At 41.0% G+C, this 20,208-nt stretch overlaps 1 protein-coding gene across 4 annotated transcripts in view; it reads left to right on the top strand.

The window, feature by feature from the left end:
• GPR176 (G protein-coupled receptor 176) overlaps window positions 1–14,504 on the top strand; it is a 101,801-nt gene extending 87,297 nt beyond the window's left edge. For 2 of the 4 annotated variants that reach the window (XM_036923911.2, XM_036923908.2), the window contains exons 2-3: window positions 6,901–7,153; window positions 11,094–14,504. In XM_036923911.2, the coding sequence (XP_036779806.2) occupies window positions 6,909–7,153; window positions 11,094–12,216 (1,368 nt within the window). In that variant the 5' untranslated portion in view covers window positions 6,901–6,908 and the 3' untranslated portion in view covers window positions 12,217–14,504. The remainder of the gene's footprint in view (window positions 1–6,900; window positions 7,154–11,093) is intronic. The other 2 variants (XM_036923907.2, XM_036923910.2) reach the window with 2 other exon arrangements.
• The last annotated feature ends 5,704 nt before the right edge of the window (window positions 14,505–20,208 follow it).

The following is a 20,208-nucleotide window of genomic DNA, read 5'->3' as shown; positions in this document are numbered from 1 at the left end:
CAGCAGATTTCAGGGTTCAGACAAAAACATGGATTTGACCCTTAGATTCCCAGGCTCACTCCATTCCATCATGATGTTGCAGCCTCGGGTAGTGAGTGTTGAGACAGCCAGAGGCCATATTGTGAAGGGTATTTCATGATGTTGAGAAGTTTGGATTTATTTTTTTTTTAATGGCAGTAGAAAACTATTGAATACTTCTTTAAAAATGGATATAATTAAGTTCACACTTGTTTTTTGGCTTTTTAAATTAAAAAATTTTTTTCTTTACCAACTCTTTCATAACAAATCTGTGTCATAATGAAACTACATCTGAATTATACCTAAGTAAAATGGAGTAAGGCCCTCAGATATTCAGGGACACTTTTACTTTCTAGTGATGGTGGTAGGACGAAATAGTTTCCCCCCCCATTTTTATTAAAATCTTAATTGCTCATTCTCTGAAACTGCATACACAAGGGTGCTTAGTGGCTATCTACTGGAAAGACGGTGAGTAATGATTAATGTTTTTAAGACTTTTGTTTAACAAACTAGTTATAATCATTATTTTATTATTTATAGTATATCCTTGGCCAGATAGTAGTAACATTTTTTTAAATTATGATATAAATAATCTCTTGATTGGGCTGAGGCATTGACTTTGTTTTGGAGGAATGTTGAGGAGCAATAATTACATTGAAGAAAGAAAACAGCTAAAAACCAAACACAATTTTCAGTTGTTTCTAGTTCCCTACATATATTTTTTCTTGCTTCAATACGTATGTGCATAGAAATACTTATTATTCATTTTCATCTGATATACTTAAAGACTTTCTATGTGTGGTTTTTTAGTAATCCTTATTTTAATGCCTGTAATATTTTGTCAAGTTGTACCATAGGTTTACGTATCTGTTGTCTTTTTAGTGAACACTTAGGTTTTTAGCTCTTTGCTACTATAAATAGCATTGTAATTAGCACTTTTTGCATAACTCTTTTCTTCTGTTCAACTGAGTTTTTAGGATGAATTTACAGGAGTGAAAAAACTGTGTCAAAGAGTATGTTTTTTTTTTTATTCTTAATAATGAATCATTGCTTCCAAAAATTCACATTTTTCTTTAGTGGATGATTTATAAATGAAATTCATTCTCAAATTTCTAAGATTACATACTTGTTCTTTAGTACCTTGAAGTTCTAAAAGGCTCTCAGGATATAATTGTTAGTTAATACTTGAATGATTACCAGCATTGTCTTAAACTCATTTTTATGGATTTGGTCTTCATAATAACTATTTTACATATTATTACTGTTGCTACCCTCATTTACAAAAATGAGATAACTGAGGCTAGCAAAGCTAAATAATTTGGCAAAGATTACACAGCTGGTAAAGGTTTTCTTACTCAAGCCTGTGCCCTGAATAATCTTTTGGTGGTTTCAAGCTGTTTAGATAATTGAATTTAAAGCATTATCAGGCAGCCATCATTACTTGGAGATTTTTTTCATTTTTCTTAACGAGACCATGCCAAGATCATTGATTCCTTTTTTGATTTCCTTAACCCTTTGTGGTTTTTAATTCACTCTGGTGCTCTATTAAGATGTTTCACATTTGTGTATGGATGCAAATTTCTGTAGGGTATTTGGCATATTTTATAATAGGCTTGCTGGATTCTAGAAGCAGGGCTCTATTAGGAGAAGAGACGTCCTTGACCTGAGCCTTCTGTGTGATTTGAGTCCAGGCTGGGAATTCTAGGAAGGAGCAGGTCTCAGAGCGGCTCCTGCCCTCCTTGTTAGGCAGACAAGGCTTTAGTGAAGCCACTGAATCCAGATGAGAGCTGGAGGAGGGAGACAAGTTGCATGTCCCACAGGCCTGCGGAGAGAGCTATGAGTTGCCTGAACTTCCCAGACGCCACGGTCCCAGGCGCCCATCCTGATTGCTGAGACAGTCTGCTGTGACTGCCAGCGCAGCACCACCCAGGAGGTCTCCACGGCATACACCTGTGTGGTACTTCTGTGGCAGACCCAGTTCCCGTTGGAATCTAGAGCCTAACTGGTGCTGCCTCGTTTCTCACTCCTGATCACTCCCAAGTCCTGGTGAGCTGTCCTCTTCTATCTTCTCTGTCTGCAGCTCCAGATTTGTTTTCCTCTGACCCAGCCTCTCACTCGCTCTGTCAGACCTTTCCTTAGTGCCCTCTGGAAGCTTTGAGCAACTAATGATAACAGTAACAAAGAACACTTAATATAGCACATATTATGCACAAGAAGCTGTTCTAAATGCTATACATACATTACTTGTATTGACTCATTTAATCCTCACAATGCACTTAGGATGTAGGCATTGGTATTATGACCACTTTACAAATGATGAAACTGAGGCAAAGAGAAGTTAATTCACCCATCACACAGCTTCTAAGTGGTGGAGCTGAGACTTGAATTCAGAAGTAAGGTTTCAGAGTCTGGCTGTTAGTCATTAAAACATCCTGCCTCTCCCTAGGATAAAAATTTCCCTACACCCTTAACTTTTCTCAGAATGGTCCTTCAATCACATTGTCTTTTATTTGTGTATAAAAATGCAACAAAGTGTGCTTGGCTAGTCACTTGGAACACTTCTACAACCAGGGAAGCTTACTACAGGAAAACAACCCCCACAAACCAGGAGCTCATAATTGAACATTAAGAACCATTTGAGGAAAAACATAAGGGAGAACCAGTAGACTCATTAAGGGAGAACCAATGGCAAAATTAACACTTCTAGAACTAGACACAATGGAATAGTCTAGAAGAAAATATAAGCATTTAAAATATGATTACAGATTAAAGAAGGAATAGAAGCCTTAGTGAAATAACCGTACAGTGGGACTCAAGAAAAGGCAGTGTCTTGCCAGTGGGTTTCAGCCCTGGGCAAGTTCACTATGGATTCAGTGAGACTGAGGAATGACAATGGAACGTTCTTGGGATGAAAGGGTTTATTACCCGGCTTGTTCTCCAGGGGATAGGTCAAGCACTAGAATCATGTCTGCATCCAACAGTCTGCAGATCTGTAATCCTCCTTGGTCTCTGCCTCTGCCCAGAGCACTGGACAGAGCTCTCTATATAGTGACTCAGTCAATAATAGCTTATTGCCTGTGGGTGTGGAAGCAGTAGCCTAGCAGCAGGCCCATAGTTTAGGGTCAGGTGAGGATCCTCTCCATAGGAACTTCCATTTTCCCCACAGGCAGTTTAAAGAAGACCCTCAAATTTCTTAAAGTTCAGAGCTCAAGAAGCTAAAAAAAATATGATTATATTATTTCCAGATGAACTGAGAATTGATCAAATGGAAGGTAGACCTGAGAAATATCACCCAGTTGTCAGAAAGAGGACAAATTGCTGGAAAATATGAATGAGAAGTTAAGAGAGATAACCAGCAGATGTCTAATGTGAATCTAATAAGCATTCCAAAGGAAGATAATAAAGAGAAAGAGGGTAGAGCAAAATTCAAAGAGGCAGTGGATGAAAATTTTCTAGAAATAAGGAAAACATAAATCTTAGGATTGGGAAAACATGCAAAATTTCAACGATTTTAGTGAGACTGCAGAACTTTTAGGAAGCGTATGCGGGAACCTACTCTCTCATATGCTTTTTGTAGAAGGTTGTTAAGCAATATGTAGGTAAAAAATGTGTAAGCCTTTTTTGCCCCAGAAATTCTATTTCCAAGAATTCAGCCTTAGTAAATAATCAGTTCAATTCCCAAAGATTTATATATGTAAGGATGTTGAGCTCAGCATTGTATATAATAGAGATAAATTGGAAACAGCTTTGAAAAACTCACCAATATGCAATAGATTAAATAAATTAGGTTATACTGTAAAAGCACTGTTGCCTTTATGTAGCTGTTAAGATGATGATATAGATCTATTTTTACTTATGGTGACAAGATCTAGTTAAAAAAGCAGTGTGCATAGGTTGCTCCCACTAGCATAAATAAAAGTCTGTTTTGTTAGAAAGAAGTTGGGAAGGATAAGTACTTAAAGCTTATAGTTGGTTATCACTGGGTGGATAACTTTTACCTTCTTCATTATACTTTTATGCATTGTCTGAATTAAAAAAATTAAGTACTTGTTATATTGATAATCATAAGAAAAAATAAGGTGTTTCACTTAGAAAACAAACCTGAACTAAAAATGGTGTCCTGATGTTCTAGACCTCCAAGTAGAGCTCTAGACCCTGGTGGCCAAGGTATGAACTGTACTACACAGTAGTCAAGACTAGCCCTGAGAGCAAGACTCTTGGGTTGCATTCTCTTTTGTTCCATCTTGCTTTCTCCTTCCCTGGGCAGCTTTCAGTTAAATAATAAAATATTTCAATTTTTTCTCTTTTCTTTGTAAAACAAAATATACAGCCCCAATGTACTTTATGGCTACTGCATGAATGACCTCATTTTTTAAAATGGAAATAAGTAGATTAAGTTAATTAAAATCATTCTATCCTTTCTGTTTGGCCAATGACAGTGAGCAGCTGGGAGAGATATAGTGAGTCAAGGACCATTGATAATAAAAAAATAGGTCAAAGGTTGTCACCCTTTCTTGTGTTTCTCCTCTGGTAGGAAAAGCTGTGTGTGCAGCTCTAGCTCATCCTGGTCTGCAGGCCATGTAAGAAGCTGAGCAGAAGTCCAGCTTCAGGGGGATATTGTGTTGGAAGAGAGGCTCTTGACAGTGAGTCATGTCAACATGTGAGGTACAGAGGCAGCTCCTTTCGGTGACCGGCTGCAGCCCTGAACCCTGCAGTCCCCTTCCCTGGCACTGTCTCTCTCCTTCTGAGTGAGGCTGAGCTGTCGCCCCATTAGAGGGCATTCTCTGAGCATGTGCACAGGAGGTAACAGGGTTCTCGGGTCAGTACTGATGGACCAGAGGGGCCTGGCTCTCTCACCGGTAAAAGCTCCACCTGTGAAATAGGCTGCCCTGCAGACCTGAAGACTTGGTCCCTTGAGAATCTGGTGGCAGGGCGTATAGACTCTGTTAAGGAGTGCTATTTCGGAAACTTTCATCTGGGGGTCAACTGTATCTGGGGTTCTTGTTATAAAATGCAGGTTCCCAGTTCCACACTGTCTTGCCAATGGGTTTCAGCCCTGGGCAAGTTCACTATGGATTCAGTGTGTCCAAAGAAAATGACAGTAAAATGTTCTTGGGGTGAAAGGTTTTATTACCTGACTTGTTCTCCTGGTGGTAGGTCGAGCACTAGTGTCTCTACCTCTGACCAGAGCACTGGGCTGAGCTCTCTATATAGCGCAAAAATAGCTTATTGCCTAAAGGTGTGGAAGTGGTAGCCTAGCAACAGGCCAGTTACATCATCAGGTGGTTTAAGTTCAGTGAGGATCCTGGCCATAGAAATCCCACTTCCCCCCACACACCTGTTAGCTTGATTCAGTATGTCTCAGATAGTAATTCTGATTCATAGTGAGGTTTGGCACCTACTGGCTTACAGTATTCTCACATGTTGTACATACTACAGCTGGAGTTATCTATTTGCAGGGACTTTTGATTACTGTTTGTCTCCTTATTTTACAAATTTATTTATTCAACAAATATTTATCAAATGCCTATTCTGTGCTGGATATTGAATGAGGCAGTGGAGTTATAACAGTGTACAAGGTTGACCCAGTGTTTGGACTTATGATATGGAGGAGAAACGAGTAAACAAATTAATAATTGTGGTAAGAACCATGACGGCCATAACTGGATATTATCACAGAGGAAGGAGAGTGTTTGAAATAAAAAGCTGGTGAGAGAAGGCCTCTTTGAGGAGACAGCAATTACATTAAGACCTAGATTAAAAGGAATCAGATATATGAGGAGCATGCTAGGCAGCGTAAAAAACTGGTGCAAAATCACCAAGATAGAATTAATCTTGATCCTGTTTCAAGAACAGAAAAAAAGGCCAGAGTGGCTGATGCCCCAGCAAGCCAGGGGAAGAGAGGAGTGAAATTAGGAAGGCGGCACCAGATCATGTAAGCTCTTGAGGATTGAGGGGAGGCATAGCCGACTGAGAGGGGATGGGGAACCAGGGAACAGAGTGTGGAATGGAGAGGAGATGCCTGGTTTGAGACATGAATGTGGGCGTCATCAGCATTTCGATGGAAGGCCATGTGAATGGGTAGTCTAACCTTGGGAGCAACTAAGGGAGAGAGTAGAGAAGGGCCTGGTAACAACAGTAGGAGCCACCAGGAGGTTGGGGAAGTGGGAGGGTAGGTGGAAAAACTGATTGTAGTCAGTGGAAGCCACAAGATGAGAATGATCAAAGAGAGACGGTCAAATGAGTCATTGCCGTGAAGGGTCTAGAACAGCACAGCCAGTCAGTAGCTGCCAGCTGCATGTGACTATTGAGTACTTGAAACATGACTCATGCAAACTGAAATGTGCTGTAAGTGTAAATTAAAATGAACTTCATGTACAGCTCAAATTAATAAAATGTTATATGTCAGTTACATTTCAATTTTTAAAAATGAACAGTAAGTTAACATTTTATCTGCTTCTTTTTACTTTTTAAAAAGATGGCTACTAGAAAAATTGTAATTGCGTGCATGGCTTGAATCCCGTTGCTATTGCAGTTTGACAATGTGGAGGTCATTCACAAAATGGTAAGAGTAGACTGCCTGAGATTAAGTAATACCTAGAAAATTGTTTATATTCAGATGAGACTGAATTGTCATCATCATAATATTATTATATGCCTACAATTAAATAACAAAATTCACCATTAAAAATTCTTCTAGACTTCTTAATGTGTACATAAGTGATTTAATAATATCACATGCATCAACAATGTAATATGTAAGGCCTTAAATACTTTGAAATCAACTTTCAACTTTTCAATCTTTTTTTAACCTCTATTTTCTCTGTCCCTTTTTTGTCTTTCTTTTTATTTAAAATTTTATTTATTTGCACATTTGGCCAGGAAACTTCATGGTGTTATGGTCAACTTGCCGCACAACCGTGTTCAAATCTGTCACCAACAGGTTCATTAAAAACCTGGCCTGCTCGGGGATCTGTGCCAGCCTAGTCTGCGTGCCCTTCGACATCATCCTCAGCACCAGTCCTGGCTGTTGCTGGTGGATCTACACCATGCTCTTCTGCAAGGTCGTCAAATTTTTGCACAAAGTCTTCTGCTCTGTGACTATCCTCAGCTTCCCTGCCATTGCCTTGGACAGGTAAGATCATGTGGCCAGGGGCACAACTAGTTTTTTCAGGGTATTGGAATTAGCATCACAAAGCAAATGGTGAATAGCTGGTGTTCCTCACCCTGCTTGATAGTGTGTTTGTGGTCAACGGAAAGAGAATGAATGTCTGAAACACATGCCTCGCAGAAGGCAGGCTGATTGAATGGCAGCTTAGAAAATAGGATTATTGAGAGAAGATGAGGTTTTGTGGGGGTGACCTCATGAGGGCAGCAGGCAGAGCTCGATCAGGGTGTAGTTTCAACTTGGTTGAAATGGGTGGTGTTTGCATTGCAATTTGAAGTAGATTGCTCATCTGATTGCTAACTCTGCAATTAGGGCTTTTTGATGTAGGATGAAAACATTTCTGGAAGAACAAGGGAACAATTCAGTAGTAATGTAACAGAAGATTAGGTAGCCCAGTAGGATCTGATCAGATAACACCAGAATTCCTTTAGAAGATTTATTTCCAAGGTGGTGGTGATTTCTCTTCTAATCCTCTTTAAAAAAATAGTCATTTGGAAATGAATCTTATATCTTAGTCACTGCCATTATATATAACTTGATCAAGTTTACTGAAGTCAAGTGTAAGAATCTCAGTATTCAACAGCTTCTTGCCTTTTCCCTTTGAATACAGTTGAGATAATAATATTCCCTTTGAATACAGTTTGAGATAATAATAACAAAGCAAACAAGAATTGAAAAGTATTTTGTGCCCATGAGTACTTTTGATTTCAAGATACACAGAGAGAAAAGTGTAGAAGGGAAAGTTCTGGCTCTTCTGAATTTATCCCCTATGATTAATTTGACTACATTCTAGGTGAGCTTGGAACTTTAAAACTCTTTGTTCATTCAAAACATACTCAATATTTTAATGACCTATGAATTGCAGAACCAACCTGTGGAGTCACTTCAGCCTCTCAGGCCTGGAGCCTTGATTTCATCAGCTGCCCAGTGTCATCTGTATGGAAGGACGCAGAGTCACACAAAACCCTGAGCCTACTAGGAGAAGTTGCTGGCTTTGTGGTAAAGAGAGGGGACTCTGGAGCCCATGGTCTGGTTTTAGGTTCTATCGGCCATCCTCACTGGGCAGCTTTAGCAAAGCCTTTCGGTGTGTAAGTTTCCTCAGTGGTAAGAAGAATTAAGTGTATCATTTATGCCTGTTCTTGAATGGGTCACACCAGTATTTGTGTCTTTCTCGAGGCTTCCCTTCTGATTGGCACATTCTTCCTTAGATATATTGCTGCAGTCATTTTATCATCAGATTGAGCTGGGAGCCACTCCAGCTCTTTGGAAGTTTCTCACTAGAAACTCATCATCCACAGGGCAGATGAGGCAGGTGACAAATCTAAGTGACATAAGCTGAGTTGGGGTTGTGTCTGTCCCCCTGTAGCAGAGGGGTCAGTAATAACGCAGATGCAACTACTAGTTGCTTTGTGGATATCTAAACTCAGTAGGCAGAATTTTCTATTTTCCTAGAAAAGAAATCAAAAGTATAGATCTGATTTATCATTTTTAATTGCTGGCAATTAATTTTCATTCAAAAAGTATTTTGTGGGCCACTCATCTCTTCAGCACGCTGAATATGCACTGCACGATGCCAGTTTGCCATGCCTGCTTTGAAGTGACTTTGTGTTTCTCTGTCGTGTTCAACAAGAGGTCTTTGAATATCTGGGAAGTGCCATTGCACAGCACTAGAATCTAACAGTGGGAAGTCAGTTTACATCCTGGTGGTGCTCTAATGCATTTTGTGCCAAAGCACTCTGTGTTCATGGCGGGTGTCCTTCCAGCTGTGCCTTGTACTACCTGCTTGCTGAGGTCTTCAGTCCACATAGTGCACTTTTCTTCCCTGAGTTCTAAAAAACAGTTTTATTGATATATAATTTACCTGTCACAAAATTCATGTGAGTGTACACGTCAATGAATTTCGTATAGTTAGAGCTGGTGCAGCCCTCACTGTAGCTGACTTTCAGAATTCTTCCATCACCCTGAAAAGAAACCTCCCACTCATTTACAGACACTGCCCCTTTCCCCCAGGCCCAAGTGATCACTGATCTATTTTCCATCTCTATATGTTTGCTTCTTTGGGGGACATGTCGTGAAAGTGGAATCATACAATTTGTGTTCTTTTATGTCTGGCTGCTTTCGCTCAGCATAATGTTTTCAAGGTTCATCCATGCTGCAGCATGTGTCAGCACTTCATTCCTTGCCCCTCAGCCAGTTCTACTGAAATATAATTGATACACAGCCCTGTGTAAGTTTAATGTCTACAGCATAATGACTTACACTGTGAAATGATTGCCACAATTAGTAACGTCCATCATCTCCTATGGATACAAAAACACACTGTTTTTTTCCTGTGATGAGAACTCTCAGGATCTACTCTCTTAACAACTTCTTTCTTTTTATTGCCAAACAATATTCTATTGTCTGGATATACCATATGCTGTTTATCCACTTTCTGGTTGATGGACATTTGGGGTGTTTCCACTTTTGGCTATTGTGAGTAATGCTACTATGAATCCTGGAAGTGTTTAAAGCATAGCTTTCAATAAAGTGAGAACACATTATTCCCAACAGTTTGCTTTATACCTGGAAGCAATGCAGTAATCCCTGGGTTACTTCTGGGCCTTCAATCTTAGACAGGAAAATATGCAAACAATAAGAAACCCTAAATTTCTTTCTAGCAGAAAATCTGTTGTATTTTTGCCATCGTTTTTAAAAAAGGTGAACAAGTCCTTTCAATAGTACAATAGGTTAGCAATTAGTATTCATGAAGTGAAGGGAAGGCAATCCTTTCTCTCACCTTTTTCTTAGATATTTCTTTCATGGCATTAAGTTAGCAAGTTAATTGGAAGGCCACCTACACTTGGATGGAAGGCCATCATCTTCTAGAGATGTACACACTAACAAAGTTATTTATAATTAGCCTATGTCCTTGTGTTGTATTCTATTTACCAATACATAATGAAAGCAGAAATGAATGGAAGCCTGGGTTTGCTTGTTAGCAAATGGAAATTGGAGACCGTGTACTCCAGGCATGTATTCATGTATGTGTGCGGGGACTTCACACTGGATTGATAAAAATTGTGATTAGAAAAGCTTATCAGTATTCATCAGAGAAGAAAATTGAGAGCACAAATAACTTATGCATTTCTTTCTCTTTTTTCCTCCTCTCCCAGAATGAGGTCTAGAAGCACATTTCACTGCGCTTCATTCATCTCTGATCACCCATGGTCATGTTGTGTTTACATCGTATCTCCTTCCATCTGGAACATGCTTCCCCAGCTTGTCCCCTGCCAGACTCTACCACAGTGCCACCTTCTCTTGACATTTTCCCAGGTGCTCCCTTTCCTGTACCTTCTTTGGCCATACCTCCAGTAGAGCCATCATCTCCTTGTTTAGAATCATCTGCCTTTTTTCCTAATGAGTTTAGAAACATTCCTGTGTGTCTTTTCATTTTTGTAATCCAGTGCCGGGCAGTATCCTTGGCACACAGGTAGTGCTCCAAAATCTTTCTAACAGGAAGGCATGCATGCTTACCTGGCTCCACGAGTGAATGAATGCTGATAGGACTAAGGTCAATTCCAGCATTAGCTGCTTTCAGAGATGTGGGCCGAGCTGATGTGAAGAAACCCATGTCTGATGGCTAGTGGCAGCCCTTTCATGACATATGTGGACCTAAAAGATTATTCAGTTCCCCAAATCACTGGTGATATTGAAGCTTTTTTTGGTCTAGTGATGCTTCTGTTGCACATCAACACCTCAAAACTTAAGATCTGGCTTCCTCATACCCCCAGTGGTTCCCTCTGTCTTAGTCAGAATAAAAGAACTCGACCCTTTGGTTCCTCTCTCCTGCTTTGGATAATGTAGATCTCCCTAATTTAAACAGTATCTTCTCCTGTGTAATGAGTTTTGCTTGTGCATTTTGCAGGTACTACTCAGTTCTCTATCCACTGGAGAGAAAAATATCTGATGCCAAGTCCCGTGAGCTGGTGATGTATATCTGGGCTCACGCAGTGGTGGCCAGCATCCCTGTGTTTGCAGTGACCAATGTGGCCGACATCTATGCCATGTCCACCTGCACTGAAGTCTGGAGCAACTCGCTGGGCCACCTGGTATATGTTCTGACCTATAACATCACCACAGTCATCGTGCCTGTGATTGTGGTCTTCCTCTTCTTAATACTGATCCGTCGGGCCCTGAGCACGAGCCAGAAGAAGAAGGTCATCATAGCAGCGCTGCGGACTCCACAGAACACCATCTCTATCCCCTATGCCTCCCAGCGGGAGGCCGAGCTGCACGCTACTCTGCTGTCCATGGTGATGGTCTTCATCTTATGTAGCGTGCCCTATGCCACCTTGGTTGTCTACCAGACAGTGCTCAATGTCCCCGACACATCCGTCTTCTTGCTGCTCACTGCCATTTGGCTGCCCAAAGTCTCTCTGCTGGCCAACCCTGTGCTCTTTCTTACTGTGAACAAAGCTGTCCGCAAGTGCTTGGTAGGGACCTTGGTACAACTGCACCACCGGTACAGCCGCCGCAATGTGGTCAGTGCAGGGAGCGGGCTGGCTGAGGCCAGCCTGGAGCCCAGCGTGCGCTCAGGCAGCCAGCTCCTGGAGATGTTCCACATTGGGCAGCAGCAGATCTTCAAGCCCACAGAGGATGAGGAGGAGAGCGAAGCCAAGGACACCGGCTCAGCTGACCTCCGGGCCAAGGGGATCCTGAGCACGGGTCTGGAGGGAGAGCAGGGGCTGCCGTTTGCAGCCTCTGCCCCACCCCTGGGCACAGTGGACTCCATATCCCGGGTGGCACTAGCAGCCCCTGGGGAACCCGAGACATTCCCTGATAAGTATTCTCTGCAGTTTGGCTTTGGGCCTTTTGAGTTGCCTCCTCAGTGGCTCTCAGAGACCCGAAACAGCAAGAAGCGGCTGCTTCCCCCCTTGGGTAACACCCCAGAGGAGCTGATCCAGACCAAGATGCCCAAGGTAGGCAGGGTGGAGCGCAAGATGAGCAGAAACAATAAAGTGAGCATTTTCCCCAAGGTAGATTCCTAGTAAGGCTTGTGAATCCCTGGAAGCAGCAGGGCGCCCCCATGCTCCTGCCCTCCCTCTGCTCTGGCCCTGTGGTTTGTTTGCTGTCCTTGCAACCAAGTATGGGTTGACTCCTCCTGTATGGCCCACATGCTTTTGAATGAGGGGGAAACTTATATAAAGTCAATTGTCCTCTTTATGGAGGGAGTCTGTATGTCTCCCTCAGTGACCCACGTTCTTAGGGAAGTCCACACTCCTCTCTGTGGACATGGAAGCTGGGCAGCGTGGGACAGGACTTGGGGCATGAGTGTTTGCTGAGGACCCCTCAGTTCCCGGGGCCCCGCAGAGAGTACAGGGAGAGGAGCATCTGTGAGTCAAGGGGAGCAGGGGCACTCTAAGGGAGCCCAAGATAATTATGGAGCTGTGTGGCCATAAAGAAAATGTCTCTTTGATTGACTTAAATATGACAAATACTTTAAATTTTAATATCGATCTGTATCTTCAGGGAAGATAGCACCTTGGCATTTGACATCTTTTCTCTGGAAGGTCTGATCATGTGACTCTGAGTTTCTTCCAAAGCCTTCATCCCTTTCCCTGGGATATAGACAAGATAGAGCTGTTCCACCCCCACTTGACAGCTATGGCAATAGATGTGCCCCGTGGTGAGGGAGATGTTCTGAGCTTGGTTACCCTGCCATTCTCCTGGCATCACTAAGGCCTCAGAAAGGTATGTGTGCAGTGTGGGTTGGAAGACTCTGCACAGTCTTACTGTGGCTTTCCACAAATTGTGGGAAATTGTAGTTTTGCAACAGATGAGACAGAAGCAAAGAGGTAGAGAAGGAAGACTGAGAAATGTCTGTGCATTTCTCTTTTCTCCTCCCACATGCTCTCACATCATGGGCTATGAGCAATCAGTGGGAGTAAAGTATATTGAAAAAATTTTCTGTGCAAACTTTTGGAATGAAAAGGTAATTTAAAAATGCAAAACTAGTGTAACCTGGGTCATCTGGAGACATCAGAACAGGTGGTTAGGAAAGGCGATTCTGTCCCAAAGAATGGGAAAAGTCTGACAAAGGTGGCTCCCTTCCGATGAGGCCTCCAGAACCCCGGTGTGTCGGGTCTCACTTCAGTCTGTTTGTGCACCTGTGGTTCTCCCTTCATTTTGGACAAAGGAGAGGGAGAAATACTTAATCACTGTGAAATGCAAGGTAGCCCCCAGGCCAGGTGAGCTGTCCAAGTCCTCCCTCCCAGTGTGGCTGTAGCAGGCGCCAGAGTGACGGGGAGGACAGGGTCCTCAACTGATTATCCTCTGGGGCCTCTCACAAGTGATTCAAGTCCACTTTGAGCTAGATTTTACCAGGATTCAAACCACAGGTGACACTTCCCTTTGGAGGGCAGATCAAGTGCCAGCTCTGCTCTTGTCTCTTGAGCATTTGTTCTTGTTACTAGAACACAGGGGAGCTAATCCAGGGCCTTGAGCAAGCTTGAAGGGAAGTGGGCATTCTCACCTGCAAAATCCTACGTCCCCAAAGCAGTGGGCCTCACATGTCCCCTCCTTTAGCCACACTGGCCCCTTGTCCCTCGGAGGAATCTCAGACCATGGGTAGGGAGTTTCCTTTTCCTGCCCTCTCGTGGGTGTACTGTCTTGTGATTCCAGAACATGAACCAAAGTCCCTCCCCCTGAAGAGAAAGCATCTGCCTCTTTGTATTGTCCGCTCGCAGTGTGCGTCCTCACAGCAGAAATGGGACCACCCGGCCTCTCCTGGGCCCCTGGCCCCCAGGCCTTGGTGTGTGCCATCTGTAGCTCCTTGCCCCGAGAGTTCCTGTGCGGCCCTTCAAGCTTCGCGTTCAAGGCCTTCACAAGCGCTGTGGCTCTCGTCAAGGGGAAACCTACGCTGTCAGAAAATTGTGTCCACTTGAGAAGACTGTCAAATGCAGTCCCTTTGGTGTCATTCTGATACTATAAATTTACAACTTCATAAATTCTGGTGAGGCAGAGGGTGGTAGGTATTTCTTATGTTTGGAGCAGACAGTTAACTTCTAACAGGTCATTGCCAGGTGTATTTCTATATTCTTTGAAGAATTACATTTTAATAAAAATTTGAGAAGTTATTTCTGAACTCGAAAAAGGTTAAATGAGCTATTTTTTGTTTCTTTTCTCTCTCAAGTGGGCATATGAATGTAAATATTTAATCAAAAATTAAAATGATATTGGAAAGATAGAGGAGAAGCAGCAGAGGGGACGATGGTGCAAGAGATTTGGTGGATGCACTCAAGTGGGGTCCAAAACAGATGATGCTAAACAGAGTAAAATACACATGTTACTTAGAAATACGGAGATGTGTGAATGCCAGAAGGAACAGCAAAAATTATTGCAGTGCCTTGTTTCTGGGACTTTTGTTCATTTTGTTGTAAGCCTTTTGATACATTTTGAAACAATCTAAATGTACAGATAAAAATACAAATTAACTTGAAAAGGCTTCTGAATTTTGCAATGCACCATCAGACTAAACAAAGAAAAAAACAAGAAACCATATGCATCATTAAAGGAAATTGAGAAAATAAGGCAGTTTTGGCCTCCAGAGTCAGAATAACCAGTGGCTTTTCCTGATAGCTTCAAATGATGTCAGTTTACTCAGGTAATTCCTCTAGTTTGTATGAACTAGGCAATAGTAGGCTGTTCTGAATTCTGTTTTTTTCCATTGTATCTTCTGAATAACAAAGAAGAAATATTCTTTTTTTTGTGTATATTCACTAAAGCACTTTTAAGAGTAAGTTTAATTGAAATAATGCTAGTTTGCTTCAGAACTGAATTTAGAGCACACACAGTATTTAGATAAATATGTACAAAAATATTGAGTTTAGTGAATTAAACTATCCTGGAATTTATTTAAAATTTATGTTCCCATCTACTTAAAAAAAATCCTCAAGTAAATACAATCTCAGTATCTTTTCACTGTCATTAGAATATTTAGAAGATCTCAGTTTTAATTTATAATATCTTCTGCCTTAAAGTTTATTCCCTTGGTAGCATTTGGCTTCTCATTGTCTGCTTTGTATTTGTATATGATGTTTCACTGGAGGATATTAAAGCACAGCCCATGGACTTTCTGTAGGAAGTGGTACGATCTCTGTTTTGCAGATGGGGAAACTAGAGGCACAGATGGCCCGTGTCATTAGCTCTGAAGATGAAGCAAGTTAGAAACAGAGCTAAAAACAGTACAGAAGGCATTAGGGCCCAATTCTTCCACTGCCCCCTCCGAAATACTGATGATCATTATTATCTATCATTATTATGACTATTTTTTGGCACATAAAGTAAACCCACTTGGCATATATTATTAAGCGGTACTGGGGACTGAATTAAAACCCTTAATGCCTGGCAGCTGTTTTTCTCAATGTTATTTCCCAAAGTTCCTTCCGCTTCATGATTTCCCCTAACTTGTTGTAGAGACATTCAGTTTAGAGTAAATGTTAAGAAGCTCTTAATGGAGTACCAAGATTGATATTGCTCATCTGAGAATACAACAGGTATCATCTTGTGCCTCATGTCCTGCTTGTTAATTCTGCACCGAGTTTACCCTTAGTTTAGTTTAAAAGTCGTTGCCATCAAATCACCCTCACCCATTGCTCACACTCCTGCAGGGGCATTTAGTACTCTTCCCTGCAAGTCTATGAAATATTGACAAGATTCATTCATTCATAAGGGTAAATATTGCATGTGATACATGCTATTATAACGGAGTATAAAGTGTTCAAGATATGGTCCCTGCCCTCTAGACATCTTGAAGGAGAGAAAAAACCCACAAGAGAGCAGTAAGTGGCTAAGTACTGACCAGAAGTGCTGAAGAGAAATGAAAATTATGTTTGAGAAGGTGTATCTTCCTCAATGATTTTGTTCATTGGATGGCAAGGTTTGTCTTTGAATCGAAGAAATTACTTTCCCCATAAAATGCACATTTATTTCATAGCACTTAGAATGTACAGAATCTTAGCTTAGTTACATACCGCCTCCGTAATGTAACATGAAGAAATTGAGGCCCAGGAGATTGTATTTTTCAAGATCTTGGGACAGAACTGAGGATTTTTAAAAAAGGCCTCATCCATAAGCAAGATATGGGGAGTGGAAACCAGTGCTTTTAAATGTCTTTTGCATGATGAAATTTAAATAACTTCAGTAGATAGCAGGTTAAGAAGATGAAGAAATATTTTTCTAAGGCTTTCCATTTTCTTCCTGCTAGTTATGCAACTAGGTAGGTAACTACCACACAGGTAGTGCTCAGGAATCCCCCTTACTCCTGTGAGTTAGTGACCAGAAAGGAAGACAAAATTCCTTTAAATTTGGGCCCAGGTAATGACTTCTAGATTCATAACAAAAAAATAGTTGGCAACTTTCACAAAAATACCAAGTCATCTGTAGCAAAACACACATGATAAATGAGCATTTAATGGATGACAGATGTGACTTGAACTTGATAACTCACCTTTTTTTTCATTCTCCAGCATAGATTGGAAGGCTGCTTTTATTTGAATTAAAGGACTCGTTCTACTAACAAGTGTAGTGCAACATTCAATATGGAATCTCAAGAACATTTTGATTTCTCTATTTCTACAAAGTAAGGGAAAGTGCTTGGGAGTGATCTTCCCATTGTTTAATAGCTGAGCTGGTAAACTGAAGCCCAGAGAAGTCAAGAGGCTAGTCCTGCTAGAATCAACAATAGAGGAGGATGCAAACGCCAAATCTCATAAAACCTAAATCAATTTTCAATTCATTCTATTACATCATGCTATAAAACTAGGGCAATTGTATTGTGGTTTGCTTTAATTTTTCATTTGTAGGTTGCAGTGGACAAGACAGATGGCTGTTAACCATTGCCTAGATGTTTCTAAACAGGCCATTCTTGTTGCCTAGCCTGTCGGGCAGGCTCACTGGTATGAACACTGCAGTTCAGGCTGGGACACACAAGCAGGTCATTTCCAATGACAGCCAAGTCTGCTTAAATCAAATGATCACGGAGCCTCAAAGCTGAGACTTAACCAGCCCCTTATTTTGCTACATGAAGAAACAAGCTGAGAGAGGTTAAGAGACCTGATCAGCTCTTTGCAGAGACCAGATGAGAAACCAGGAATGCATAATTTAAAAGTTTTGTGTGTCAGTGTATGAGTTGCATAACAAATTTTGAGCCAAATTAGAATATTAATTCCAGTTTGTCTGTTATGATAAAATGAAGGGAAAATAAAGCAGCCTTTGTTAAATAATGAGTTTGGATGATCAAATAAGAAAAAGATTTAAACATGAAAGCCAATAGTCTTCAAAATGATGACTAATTCCTAGTCTAATAAACACACTGTATGTTCAGATAGAAACATTACTTTGATTTTGAACTAAGAAAAAAGATGTGTAAGAAGTAAGTGAAATGCTAAGAACACCAGGGTGGCAGCCTGACTGCTGACTGTTGAACAACTCCCTATGGCTGTTTACCAATTTCTTCTTCATCTCCGAGATGTTAACGCTGGGAAATAATTTCTCTACATTCCTGCTTAAGACCCTTCAAGTTTGGTCTGAATACATTTCTAATATGCTATCTCAATTGTTTTTATCTTCCTTTCCTTTGTGTTAAGATAAATATAAAGGTTTGCACAATCATGAAGATTTACATAATTTACATGCTAAAATGCTTTTTTAGTACATAGATCAGGAGACCCAACTTAAAACCAAAACCAAAAAATCCTACAGGATCAGAGACCTAGCACAGTACAGAAGTTATGACTTGAATCAAAGACAAGCATGACACTCTATGTATGGACAGTGTGAAGAAGCTGTGGATTTCAGCCCAGTATTGATTGTTGCAGGTAAATTGCTAAACTTCTCTTCAGCCATTATCCAGAGCAGTGTCTCGACCGTTCTTCTGGCAGAGGTGAAATGTGGGAGTAGAACCCTGTAATCTCAGCTGGCACCCAGCAGCAGAAACTTCAGCTCGCCTTGGGAAGCTTCAGGCAACTCTTTCATTCTTTACAGGTAACAGAATAGCCACAGGCAACCAAACTTTGGAGGCAGCAACTTAAAGAGAGAGTTCAGCAGTCTGTTACTGTTGAGGGAATTCTCTAAGAGAAGAAGAGAAACAGATTTCTCCCCTTCTGGTGAGGATGACTCACTTGGCAGAGCTGATTTCTTGAGGGCAGAACTGAGATGACCTCCTCAAAAACATCATTCTGGATTTTAGAAGATACCGTCATTGTCTTTGTCTTTGTCTTTTAAAGGACAAGTCTCTAGCTTTCTGGGCCATAAACAGAGCTGCACTGTGTGTGTGTGTGTGTGTGTGTGTGTGTGTGTGTGTGCGTGCGCACACGCGCTGAGTTTTGTGATCTCCAGTCTCCTTTCTCCACGCTGATACTCATATCACTTGAACAAGTTAAACGAGGTCATATGACAACACATGAGCTAACTCCTTTCACTTAAAAAATTCCAAGAGTATCATTATGTGTTTGAGTTAATAGATAACTAAGAAGTAGCAAGCTTTGTTCCTCCTGATTTTTAAAATGGGAACATCCTCTGACAAGCACTTGATTCTCCGTAGCCTTCCACAAATGCACAGAAAGAGGAAATAAAGGATTCAGAATCAAGAAGTGGACGTTTGCCAGTTTTCTAGCTTACTATTTACAAAGGAAGTACGGAATGTCTCTGCATTGCACAGCTCCAGGGGTCCCCATGGTGCCTCTCAGAGCAATGACCTTACCACTGTTTACCTTTTAAAACACAATCTTGAAGTTCAGTGTTTTTCAAAGCATGCTCAAGCCGCTACTGCACCAGCATCACCAAGGTACTTGTTAAAATGCAGATTCTTGGGCTGGACCCCAGACCTACTAAATCTGGGAATAGACTAAAATCAACATTTAAAAATAGTCCTTATTAACATTAGAATCTGAGAACCCATATTTAGCAGATTTATTTCATAGCTTTTAAGTACTAAAAAATATACTAAAAAAAGTACTAAACACAAAAAAACTTAGAGTGCATTGAATAAAAATAGGATTACCTTTTCCAGAACTTGCTTTTTGTTCTTTAGGTCTTCATTTACTTCCCTGTTCATGCCTCTTGATTACATGGATGGCACTGCGGCCAAGCAGGATTGGGAAGTGCGGGAGGGAGTACAGTTGGCATAAGAGGGATAAATGAAATAAACCAGGGACTGAAGTCTGCGAAGTTTATATTAATACGGATTTGTGAGAACTTCAGTTTCTCCAAGTCACCAATGGTTATTTAATATTAGGTATTTATGATAGGCACTAAGATATTTTTACAAATCTATTCTGTTGTTTTAGAGATCTAATTTTCACTTTTCCTATTTGGATGGCTATTTAAAGATGTACCCAAGCACAGTTCAGACACAGAATATTTTTGTTCAGTGGTCTCTTGAATCACACCTAAAATCCAAAGGAAGTAAGTTTCTGGAGTTTACAGTTTTGTTTTTAACAGAAGACAATCAGCACCATCTAGTGGATTCAAATAACTTCTCTCCTTGAATTCAGTGCAATGACGAGGTAAAGAGAGCAGGTTTTGGGACAGGGTTGGAATCCCAGTACCAGTCAGTTCCTGAATGACTTTGGGAAATTTACTTAACTTCCTTGTGCTCTGCTTCTCAACTGTAGAGCTGGATAATAATAGTGCTGCCTAATATATTGGATGTTATGAAGTGAAGTGAAATGATGGATCTAAGGCGTGCCCTAAATGCTCAGTAAATGTTATTTTTTAATAATGCTAAACAATAGACTCACAGGAGGTGGGAACTGTCCGTGGCACATACTTTTAACTGCTCTTTACAAGAAATGGCTATTTAAGCTAGTGTGTAGAATCTATAATACAAGGCTTACTGAGATTCCTCTCCTAGTAGGTTGTTACATTTGGCTGAGTCTTATGGTGAGAAAAGGGAGATTGGGGCAACAGAGTTGCAATGGTAGTTGGAGCCCAGATGGAATACAGTGTGTGTTCTCCTTCATTCCAGTCTGACTCCACTG

The sequence above is a fragment of the Manis pentadactyla genome, chromosome 11, assembly GCF_030020395.1.
Source record: "Manis pentadactyla isolate mManPen7 chromosome 11, mManPen7.hap1, whole genome shotgun sequence".
Classification (NCBI taxonomy): domain Eukaryota; kingdom Metazoa; phylum Chordata; class Mammalia; order Pholidota; family Manidae; genus Manis; species Manis pentadactyla.
Note: the sequence above shows the minus strand (reverse complement) of the source record. Positions and strands in the feature narration are given on the sequence as shown.